The 12,458-nt window shown below is 39.6% G+C and overlaps 1 protein-coding gene across 1 annotated transcript in view; it reads left to right on the forward strand.

The window, feature by feature from the left end:
• Positions 1-1,626: 1,626 nt before the first annotated feature.
• LOC122563100 (gastricsin-like) overlaps positions 1,627-12,458 on the forward strand; it is a 14,879-nt gene continuing 4,047 nt past the window's right edge. Inside the window, exons 1-8 of the mRNA XM_043716530.1 lie at positions 1,627-1,729; positions 1,980-2,145; positions 3,784-3,901; positions 4,004-4,122; positions 6,173-6,372; positions 7,132-7,254; positions 9,025-9,166; positions 10,396-10,494. Of these exons, the coding sequence (XP_043572465.1) occupies positions 1,659-1,729; positions 1,980-2,145; positions 3,784-3,901; positions 4,004-4,122; positions 6,173-6,372; positions 7,132-7,254; positions 9,025-9,166; positions 10,396-10,494 (1,038 nt within the window). The 5' untranslated portion in view covers positions 1,627-1,658. The remainder of the gene's footprint in view (positions 1,730-1,979; positions 2,146-3,783; positions 3,902-4,003; positions 4,123-6,172; positions 6,373-7,131; positions 7,255-9,024; positions 9,167-10,395; positions 10,495-12,458) is intronic.

Here is a 12,458-nt window from a genome sequence, read left to right on the forward strand (position 1 = left end):
CGAATTTGGCTACTGGTCAAACAGAATAAAGATTTGAAAGCTTCCTGCCTAATCTCCCACCACAGCTTCTGGAAGGTCAAAAAGTGGAAACCTGAGTTAGAGGATTCACTACCTTTACCTGAGTGAACTGAGAAAGTTACCAGGATTAATATTTCTAGAAGAGCGCCAAGGAGCCCTCATCCATGCCCGTGAAACAACGCATCATGAAAACCATTTAAGGAATCAGCTTTATGTTTGTTTGTCTGTCTGTCTTATGTGTGAATAGGGGCTTTAAATGAAAGCTTTAAGTTTAAACTATAGACATTAATTAGATTACCTTGTTGTTTCATTTTTCTCTGCTAAAGTTATAACCTATTTAATAAATTGTTGAGTCTTTTGTTTAAGACACAAAATCATGCCTGGAATTAATTATTCACATCATCTGGGAATGGTTATTCTAAAGTTTGGTTAGGAACCATTGGAGTAACTGTTGTGGTCTTTGAAGGTTTTAATTTTACAATGTTGCTAATACAGAGGTAGAAAGGTTGTTTAGCTGTCTATCTCTATGCCATAGTCTAGACTAGAGTGGTGCTGGAAAAGCACAGCAGGCCAAACAGCATCCGAGGAGTCTCTATGCCATAGCACATTCTATGTGCAGATTAAAATCACCAGAGTTTATTGCAGTTCCCCTCTTACAACACCCATCATTTTTCCTGCATCCTCAGTCCAGTTGTGCAGCTGTTGTCAAGGGATCTCTAGATAAGTTCCACAACTGACTTCTTACCTTTACTATTTCTTAACACAACACAAATTCATTTCACATATTGATCTTCTAAATTAATTTCATTGCTCACTGTGATATTAGCACCATTCTTAATTAACAGAGGTACCCCACCACCTTATCCTAGATCCCTATCTTCAGAAATGTCAAACACCTTTAAATATGTAGGTTGCAGCTTTGGTCGCTTCACAATCACATCTTGGAATTGACTATCACGTCATACATATTTATTTCTATTTATGCTATTTATTCCTCCATATTCTTTTGAATGTTGTTACATTATTGGAACTGAAGTGGGATGAGTGCACATTCTTTCTTTAGTACCACTACTCTGTGGGTCTCCAAATAAAGTTAATCGTCTTACCTGGCTCCTGATTGTATACTTACTTTATCTTAGACTTAAAATAAAAAGATCCACAAACCAGGTTTCTTATTACTGATTTATTACAAACAAATCTTGTTCAATTATTATGCAAAATTGTTTAACACACTTAATTTATAAAATGGAAACATAAATGCTTATTCCTCTAAATAATTCAACACATGCACCTATACAAACAGAATCTGAAGTTGCCTTGCATTCTAGATTTTGAGAGCATATAGATATTTGATGATAGACTAACTGTTCCATTCTTACCTGGTTAGTCTTTAATCTTGTATTGCTCAACTTATCATTTTGTTCAAGGTTAAAGACTATTTAAACAGCTTAATGCTATTTGTTTTATATAAAAAAGTAAAACAATTTAGTTATCAGTTTGTGATACTGTTTCATTAATGAAGGTGAGAAGCAAATCATTTATTGATCACAGGTATAAAACCATCCAGACTCTATCAGTCTCTAGCACAACTGAAGAAATTGTGCAAATCATTTCTGCTCGTCTATAGCTCTCTGCAACCCATGACAAGGACCAGCATGAAGTGGTTGATACTTTCACTGATGTGTATTCAGCTCTCTGAATGTCTCTACAGGTTGGTCATTAAACAAATTTCTATCAGCGGACACATGCATCACTGTGTGCATCGGGCACTTGTTATATTCCAATATATTGTATAGAGTTTACTCATTTAGGGTTTGATTAAGGAAATGTTCCTGCATGTGATATATTTGATCCTGTTCAGTTTGGTTAAACTCCAACGAGATTGACTATATGTTGCTGCTTTTGATGTGTAATTTGTTCGAAGAGATGCTCAGACCAGCACTCACTCTTTACTCTTTCAGAATGCGTTTACACAGGGGAAAGTCTATCCGGGAAATCCTGAAGGAGAACGGGGAGCTGAAGCATTTCTTAGAAACGCACAGATATGATCCTGCCTTGAAATACAGAGCTTTGTACCCTGACTACCAATCGCAGACAGGGAATGAGCCACTTCTCAATTCCATGAATGTAAGTTTAAAGAAAGTTCATTTTAAAAAGCGTTAAAATGTCATAGGTTATTTAAACCCCAGAACCAAAAGACATAGGATCTTCCAGCCCTTTGAGTCCGCTGTACCATTCCATGAGATCTGATCTGATAATTCTTAACTCCACTTTCCTCCCTTTTGCCCATAACTCATGATTCCCTTACTAATTAAAAATCTGTCTGTCTCAGATCTGATTTGGCCCGCATGCTAGCATCTAAGTTAACTACCTCTCCTACCAGTTGACACTATGCTTGGCTTAATGCTGATAGGGTGTTCAAAGTAGAGAACCAGAGTATTCCACAGCGTGAGCATTGACTGTTGTTACAAACTTGTATTTGATGAAGTTGCCTTCCAGACTAAGGTGTTTCATCCAGTAACCAACGATATTCAAACTCCTTCTAAAATTAACTTTCTTTAGATGTTCAGATCACCATAATTTTGCAAGCAGGGGCAAACTGTCTTCCTGGAAAAGACAAAGGATTGTTAGAAGTTAGACCAAGAAAATGGGGGTGAGGGTGGGGGTGAGGTCACCACTAATACAGTGTCATAAAGTAATCAAGTCCTTCAGCATAGAGACAGGCCCTTTGGCGCAAATTGTTCAACCCTGGCCAAAACATCCATCCACTCTAACTCCACTCTTCCCTGCATTTGACCCATATCCTTCTAAATGTTTCCTATCCATGTATTTGTCCAAATGCCTTTTAAATATTCTTAATGTAACCCCCTCAACCACTTCTGCTGGTAACTCATTCCATGTGTGTACCACCTTCTGTGTAAAAAAGTGCTTTGAAAACATTTGCTCAGACCCTCAGGGAATGTCTCAGATTTACGGGAGGCTTGAGACTGATGCTATTACATATCTGTTTGCATGACGTGTGCCTTGCAGTTTATCAATGGTGCTCCTTGTTTTCACCATCAAATATGCATATCCTTCATATGTTTGTTTCTTTAATCTGGGAGATAGGTCAATAAGACTTGGTGATGTGAGGCTACTTTATTTTCACAGAACATGCTAACCAACATGCAGTTACATTCAGATTGACGTGCCTTATGCATCAACACAAAATAATGAGGAAGTTGCACTTTCCCCATTAGTAAGTCAACTTACTTGACTTGATTAGAATCACTCCATCACTTTGCAGGGAAGAATCTCTCTCCCTACGATTTCCACTCTTTCCTATTCCCACTCAGGGTTAGAATTCTTCGGCCTGCTGATAAGGCAAGAACCATTCCACCAAATGAATAAAACAGCAACAGCAGCAGAGTGCCTGCAATCACTTGCATGTTAAAGTAACTTCCTTGTACGAACATGTTGGTTCAGTGATTATCTGAAATCTATCTCTTCCAGGTCAGCAGCTCGGTCAATTTCACCCCTTCAGACCCAAGCTGACTCATCAGATTGTAACATATTTAAAGGGAGATTTCTCTCCTCACACACACCATGGCACCACAGGTAGTAGCCTCAAAGCATGATTATCATTTTGATAAACTCAAGAACTCACCAGAAAATGAATTTCTATTGTTTTTATTTTGTGGACATGTTTTGGTTTCCATTGTGGTCGTGTAGCAATAAATTCAGAATAAATTTAATCTAATTCTTATTTTCCAATTGGTTGTTTAGAGTTTTTACTATGGCTCCATTACTGTGGGTACTCCACCCCAGAGTTTTACTGTCCTGTTTGACACTGGCTCATCTAACCTTTGGGTCCCATCCATCTACTGCAACAGTGCACCATGCGGTGAGTGAAGAAAACTTGCAAAGTCATTAGTCCTTCAAATAGAACTTTAACTCAGATTCCTTTCCATAGGATATGAATTCTGAAGCAGTTTTTACCTTTTAGGGAATCATGCTCGATTTAATCCAACCCAGTCCTCAACTTTCACTACAAATGGACAAACATTCAGTTTCTCTTATGGCTCCGGTAGCCTGTCTGGATACTTTGGATATGATACAGTAAATGTAAGTATTAAACAAAATGCTGCCAAGACATACTGAACACTTAATTTCAATGTATCAATCAGATATAATTTGTGCAATAATATTGTCTCAGTATTGAGGCTTCAATGCGCATGAGCGTTATAGGAGCAACTCAACCTGGACAAAGTTCAGGCACACAGCAGTTTATGCAAACCACAGCGGTATCATGCAGGGAGAGGTACTCAAGACACTCCACATAGGGCTGTGTTGATGCACTCTACCCTGGTATAAGCAGATTCATATTTGGTGCATTTTCCTTGTCCCTCCCAGAAACTGCAGAGTACATCCCCTCTCCATGTGTATTATTGGTTATATAGCTCTGGGTTATCCGACTGTGATTGGATCCTTGGTGCATTCTATATCAGCAATTTGCTTGCTGCCCTGTGTTTAAATGTCAATTAATTAGATCAGGACCTTTTAAATTTCTCATCACAGGGAATACAGAAGAATATTGATTTTTGATCAGTTCCAACAAAGCCATGTGGTGATACCTAATGTCAGAATTCTTTAGCTAACAAGTTGGCACCTCAATGTGTTCAATCAATTCACATTCCAAGGTCTGATAAGCTCTGTACCCCTGAATTGTTAAGTGGGGGGAGGGGGGGCTTGGCTGTGGTGGGGGGCACTTCTACTACCTGAAACTGGTTTGAATCTTTTCCTCCAATGCTTTTGGTGATTTTTGTACATAAGTGGATCTATAACTACTTTGGAATATACATTTATGATTATTTGAAAGATTTTAACTAAAACCTACTCTTAATATAGTAACAGATTGACTAAATAATTAAAGAAAAGTAACTAGCTAGTGTGAAATATTCTCATGTACGTATGTGACTACAGTCGTACATTCCATCCCAGGCAGTGACCTTGCTTAAACATTTCTGCTATTGTTCGACTTGCTGAGACTACCTGAAGCAAGTGTTTTCCCACAGGCTCTAACTACTGTCGGCCATGTTCTGCTGAGCTTCTCAGGGCAGTTGTCGACCATTTTGTGCCGCTCGGTCATGGGCATCCCTAACGAGCATCATCTCATATCGATTCAATGCAGCAACATTGTCTTCATGGTCAAAAAGTAAAAAAAAAGTGCAAATATATAGCATCTACCAAGTCTTCCAAATATTTCACAGCATCATACAGTTAATGCAGTACTTTGAAATAATGTAATGAAGAAAACGCAACAGTCAATTTCTGAATAGAAAGCTCCCAAAACAGAAGTGTGATATAATCAAAAGATATTTTTATTTGTCATGCCACTGAAATATTGGTCAGAACATCCCCTGCTCACCTTCAAAATATTTGAAGGGATTTGTTACACCAATCTGAGAGGGCAGAGTAGTCCTTGTCTCATTCATAGTATGACACCTCCAATACTGAAGCATTCTTTGGTGCTGCACTGATGTGCCAGTATAATGTTCTGAGCTTTAACTTTGGAGTGCAGCTTACAGTCACTAACTTCTGATTGAGAAATAAGATGGGTACCAAATGTGCTGTGATGGATGCATCTAAAACAAAAAAAAATGCATTCATTATAAACCTACAGCAAAATCAGGAAATGATTTCAAGTCTGTGAGTTCACTGGGGTTCAGGTAAGTGTTGCAACTTTGGTAACACAGCTCACTATCTGCCAATGGAGCTTCACTGCTCATCAGACTTTCATGTGCTCTCAGTTCACTAGCTAACATGCACAAAACAACCCTGTTGTCCTTGTGGCCAAACATTTTAACTCCCCCTCCCACTCTGCCATGAACATGCAAGTCCTGGTCCTCCTTCACCGCCAAACCCTTACCACCCGATGACTGGAGGAAGAACGCCTCATCTTCCACCACACTCCAACCACACGGGATTAATGTGGATTTCACCAGTTTCCTCATTTCCCCCGCCCCCCATGTTGTCCCAAATCCAACCTTCCAATTCGGCACTGCCCTCTTGACCTGACATACCTGTCCATTTTCCTTCCCGATGATCCACTCCACCCTCCTCTGACCCTCACCCCAACTTCATTGTAATTCTTGGTATTTCTCTCCTTCTCAAGGTTGCTGGCATATCAATTTCAAAACAGGAGCTGGGTCTCAGTGAAAATGAGCCAGGCAGTAATTTTTATTACGCTCCGTTTGATGGAATCCTCGGTCTGTCGTACCCAGCTCTCTCAGGAGGAGGGGCCATGCCTGTGTTTGACAACATGCTGAAAGAAAATCTACTGGAAGAGCCTTTGTTCTCGGTCTACTTGAGCAGGTAATGTGTAAGTGTTAAAGGCCTACAGATCGCAACATTTTCAATAGCATTTTGTGAATCATTTAGAACAACACCAAGCTGCTAGGAAAGCAGAGGTGAGAAAATTTGCATTCCATAGTAATTCTCGACAACTTGAATGTTGAATGGAAAATGGAAAACTAGCTGTCTGTTTAGTGTGGAATTGTCCTAAACTCACATTTATCATGGCAACATAGTCCATGTTGCCTGCATGATCCCTTGCATCCAGTTATAAGGTACCAGGAAGAAAATCACTCACTTGGGGGTGAAAAATTGGGATTAATTGTTAATATGCGTACAGCATTTCATAGTTGAAAACAGGGATTGGCCGATAGACCACAATTGTGTAAAAACATGATTTTAAGGGACCACATTGACTTGTATATCACGAATTACAACAACATAAGAAATTAAAGCTGCAAAAGGCAACCCCCACCCCCCAGGACCTGATTTGCCATTCAGTAAGATCTTGGCTTTTCTTTGACCTTTGCCCATCAACCCATCCTATCCCCATCTCCACTCTCGAGTCAAAACATGTCCCTACCTCAGCCTTAAATATATTCAATGACAGAGCATCCACAACTCTAGGTTGGAGAATTCCAAAAAGTCACACACCTCTGGTTTAGAAGGGTGGAGGTAAGAGGGATTTGAGTTTCAGTCTGGAGTTAGACAGTGAATGAGAAGTGTGACACTGACCCACTAGTTGCATTGAGTCACCCTGAAATATTTCATTTCTTCCAGGTATCCAAATAGTCAAGATGGAGGTGAAGTGCTATTTGGAGGGATTGACCATGGTATTTACTCAGGTCAGATTCACTGGGCTCCTGTTATTCAAGAACTATACTGGAACATTGCCATTCAAGGGTAAGTGATGGGAATGTCAGGAACAATACAGTTCACTCAATACTCTGGTACTGGCTACCAAGACCCCAGAGGATAACAGTGCACTTTGGTCACATGTTCCCAAAGAAAAGCAGCATTGTTGTTTCACTTTTTAAAAATGTTTTTATTAATTTTGCAAAATAAAATTCTAACTTCAAAACAATACTGTGCAGTTACCAGCATATGTGCCATCAAATATTTGTATGAATTTCTTTTATCTGCTATTTTAATAGATATTCACCAGTCATAAAAAGTAGATTGCTGGCTGCAAGAGAGAGAGAAAATGCATTGAGATTCAATGCACTCGTATTTGAAACTGTTTTCGTTGTGCTCCCATATTTTATACAGCACTTGAGATTTCATTCAGGGAAACAAGGAACTTGTGTTAAAAGGAAAGTGGAAATAACCAACACCGACCCCTCCCCCCACCACACACAAGCACACACAAAGTTAAACTAAACTGAATCTTATGCATTCATATATTCAATCTTGAATATATTCAAACCTCTTCTTCTTTCCCCTTGCTACCTCTTGAATCTAGTCATATTTGTATTATTTTCTTTAATCACTTATTGTAAAAGGAAACCGCCCACTGCATACACCTCTCTAATGGCTGTCTTCCATCCTAAAATCCCAAATCACATCACATAGAGTTTCAACTCTCAAGCAAAAGGCACAATTTGCTTGGATCAACTTTTTAATTGTATTGCTTGATTTAAGGGGGACCTTTTTTTAACATTCATAATAGAAGGTACATCCTTAATCTAGCAGCCTCTTGAGTTGTCCTTTGCCAGAACTGAGAATTTGCAAAATCATGGGAGGTCAAGTGTGTTCAATGCACAAATACATTAAAAGTTGCAAACTCACCTTGACTTGTATCAATCAGCCTGTTGGATGAATGATTTACCAGTTGAAAACCAGAAATTAGGATTTAGAATATCCAAACTGGTCAAGAAGTAATATGAATAAAGCTTGATGCACAGCCACTATAGGGAAAACCAGAACGACTGTGCGTATCAACCATAGAGGGTGATGGACTAGAGGCTACCAGATTAGGGAATAGCAACCCATATTTGGAATTAACAGAATTTCTTTTGCAGGCTTGAAGTTTATGGAATTTTTATATCGATAAAAACTGATTCCAGCATGGAGCTCTATGAATGCCAATACTTCTGACTACCTTTTCTTTAGTTTTTCCGAAATGATCAAATGTAGAAACATAGAGAAAAGTAACAGGAGTAGGCCACTTGCCTTTCACTATGCTCATGGCTGTTATGTATTACTGTATTACAGAAAGGTTTACAATTAGTTCAGGAATTGTGCTTCACATTAAATTTAAGCAAAATCACAAAATTCCATGAAAGTCATATTTTGATTGCCAGGAGTTTGTATGAAATAAGTTAGGGCAGTTTGTGATAAATACATTGACAGTGTGTATATGGCACAAAACTGCCTCTTATATTGCCTTTCATCCAGTAAAGCGGTAATGATGGCTTGGATGGGAAGTAGGAAAAACTTTTCAGATGTACTCAACAGAATGGAGAAATGGGAAATCCTTTGGACAGCATGTGGGACTAATTGGATAGGTCATTTGAGTAGCCTGCAATTGCATGATGGGCCAAATTGTCCTGTTGTATGCTATATAATTCTGTGATGATTTTGTGATTCTACGTATTGCTCAACTGCACTGCATTCCCAAGTAACTGCTTTGGTTTTGCTTCTAGAAATATAATAAACGCTTGTCTCTTGCAGTGTGCTTCTCAATGGACAGCCTGCTTTCTGTTACCAAGGCTGCCAAGCTATCGTTGACACTGGAACATCACTAATCACAGTTCCAAATGAATACTTAAAGGAATTGTTGCAGGAAATCGGTGCCTCAGACCAGAATGGTGAGGTGAGTTCTCGTTAGAGATACTCATTGAACAAAGGGCCATCAGCACATTTGGGAATGTTGCGCCATGCCAACAAACTACAGATCAATTGCTGTAATTTATCATTAGTGCATATCTGGTCATATTTATTGCAATTAAATAATACTGCATTAATTACTGAAAACGTCTGTTTCCAAACCACGTATGTCCTATTTAACTAAGTGTAGTTTTTAAGAAATGAGATTGTCAAATGGTATTTATAGGGGAATGGGATTACACAGTGGATTAGGCCACTAGAGTACCCATTCAGATCTGTGACGTGGACTTGAATTCAATTCAAGATGATAGAGTTAAAGTTTCATCCCTCTGGTAGCTCTAAAGATCTGAATTTAAATTAGATTGAACCTCATTTCCTCAAGAGTGCATCTGATTACATTGGGGCTGCTGCATGCTCAGAAATATTGTGGGAACTGGCCTAATAACGTTAATTTAATTTAAAACCAAGCCTTAAGCCAGGTGTTATAGGTTTACGAGCACCATTCCATATCATTCTAGAATTTAACAGGATGTAAAATAAAAGTTGAGATTTACACGTGAGCTTAAGATAGAAGCTGAAATACAGACAAACTCAGAAAGGGTCTAAGATATGACAATTTTATCATGGAGTGGAGACATTTGACATTCTGCAAATGCAAAATTGGTTTTCCTGTCCCACAGAGCATGTTCAACAATATTTATAACCACTGTTTATAATTTGGAGCACACTATTTAAAACTTACCTTATTCAATGGGCATTGTGTCTGTGAGTTTTTGCAATGAGAATGGACCTTAAAAGTGGAATTTTACATTAAGCAATGAATAACAGACTGAAAGTTCTGTATTACCCCCATTTAACTGCACGTACTGGCACCATAAACTGCTATCAGTTTCAATATGATGAGGAATGTTGACAGTTTTGTTACCATTCCAACTTTAAATTCTGCACCTATTCGATCTGATTTTAAGACAACTAGAGAGATCAAATATTGAAACCATTCATTTTACACTATATTCTTATCCGAATACCTCAGTGGAGTTTCTTATATTAATGTGATGGATATAGAATAGATAATGGGGGCCTTTCGAGGTTCTCACATTAGCACCATTTCCAGTTTGGATTTTATAAACTATTTGGCAGGTTGTTTGTGAAAATATTATGTTTTCCACTTGTACTAATCAAGCATGAATGAGTGTTGCCTGCTCTATTTCACAGTTTGTTGTCAACTGTAACAATATCGCCAACATGCCTTCTTTGACCTTTGCGATCAATGGAGCTGAGTTTACACTTCCACCATCAGTATACATCCTTCAGGTATGCATGTACTAACTATATCTTAGATCTAAACAGGCTGTTGAATGTAATAAAAAATTCTAAAGCACTTTGTGAGTTCTATGAAGTGACCAAGTGACATGAGGCAACATTAGTACAGATGGCCTAAAGCTTCATCAATGAGGTATATTTGAAGGAGATGCTGCAAGGAGGGAAGAATTTCCAACCTTAGCGCTTAGACAGTTGACACACAGCAAACAATGGTGAGGTGACTAAAATCAGCATGTTCAAGAATAATCACGAGGGATCCCTGTCCCTATTAAAGTTGGTTGAGAATGGCTATGGCAGACATCTGTTTTAATGGTGTAACATTAGAGAAAAGGAGAATCATGCTTTTCTGCTTGCAATGCACATCGCTCACCCTCATCTCTCATGCGCGGTAAGCGTGTTGCACTCAATATTGCATTTCGATTACTGTGAAGCTGTGAGGCCACTTGTCCCGCACATTTCTCCATATTGTAAATTCTATCCCAGATACCTCAGAAGATTTCAACTCAGTACAGTTTTACAGATTCTCATCTCCCACTCTCTCTAGGTGGATTAGAGAATGGTGCTAGTGTATGGCATCTTTGAGCCTTGATCAATAACCAATGAGCTCCCTTTAGTGGCTGCTTTGTATTTACATTGAATGAAGCATGGAAATCATTTTCTAAACTCTGACAAGTTTTATTCCTCACTACATAATCAGTACATTCAGTTATAAAATGTATTAGGATGTAGAACAAGTGGATTCCTTCTGGTTATGTTTCAGAATCCTCCTGCCATCCTTCCTGTCAAAGACTTTGCCTCTTGCTCCTCCGCCTTCCTATCTCCATTGATGTATTTGCCTCAAAGCTGCTACATCTGGGAGGGGGCGAGTTACCTGGACGCTTTGTTTCAGGAGGCAGTCACACCTGGGAGATTAAGTAATTCACATTCAGTTAGTGATCAGGGACATCAGAGTGTGACTGTAAGTGAGGCAGGTAGGGGGAACCGGAGTTCAGGAGTGCAGGAGCCTCAGCCCTTGACCTTGTATGAGATTCTTGCTCCCTGTACGGATGAGGAAAAGGGCTCTGGACAGGATGAGCCAGCTGACCACGGCACCATGGTGCAGAAGGCCATTCAAGAGGGGGGAGCAAAAAGACAAGTAGTTGTTATAGGGGATTCTATAATTAGGGGGACAGATAGTATCCTTTGCGAGCCGGATCGGGAGTCTCGCATGGTGTGTTGCCTGCCCGGTGCCAGGGTGCGGGACATCTCCAACTGGCTTGAAAGGATATTGGAGCGGGAGGGGGAGGATCCAGTTGTTGTGGTCCACGTTGGGACTAACAACATAGGCAAAGCTAGGATGGAGGATCTGTTTGGGATTATCAAGCACAGGGAAGGAAATTGAAGTACAGGTCCTCAAGGGTCATAATCTCCAGATTACTGCCCGAGCCACGTGCCAATTGACATAGGGATAAGAAAATTAGGGAAGTAAACACATGGCTAAGGGATTGGTGTGGGAAAAGAGGGATTGCACTTCATGGGACATTGGCATCAGTTTTGGAACCGGGGGGATTTGTACCGTTGGGACAGTCTCCACCTGAACCAATCAGGTACCAATGTTCTAGCGAAGAGGATAAATAGGGTGGTCAGTAGGACTTTAAACTTCTGAGTTGGGGGAAGGGAAAGTGAAAGCAACAGGGAGTATGGAGTTAAATGGAAAGATAAGCAGCAGGATAGCATGTGTGCAGGTGGATTTAAACTTGAGGCAGACTGGGAATGCAGCAAAAAGGAAGGATAACTTAGGACATCTTATGACTTCCAATATCTCTAATGATAAGAAAGTTAGCATTAAGGCACTTTACCTGAATGCTCGCAGCATTCGTAACAAAGTAGATGAACTAACGGCACAGATCATCGTGAATGATTATGATGTGGTAGGCATTACAGGGGGGTCAGGACTGGCAGTTAAACATCCAAGG

The sequence above is a fragment of the Chiloscyllium plagiosum genome, chromosome 26 (assembly GCF_004010195.1).
Source record: "Chiloscyllium plagiosum isolate BGI_BamShark_2017 chromosome 26, ASM401019v2, whole genome shotgun sequence".
NCBI lineage: Eukaryota > Metazoa > Chordata > Chondrichthyes > Orectolobiformes > Hemiscylliidae > Chiloscyllium > Chiloscyllium plagiosum.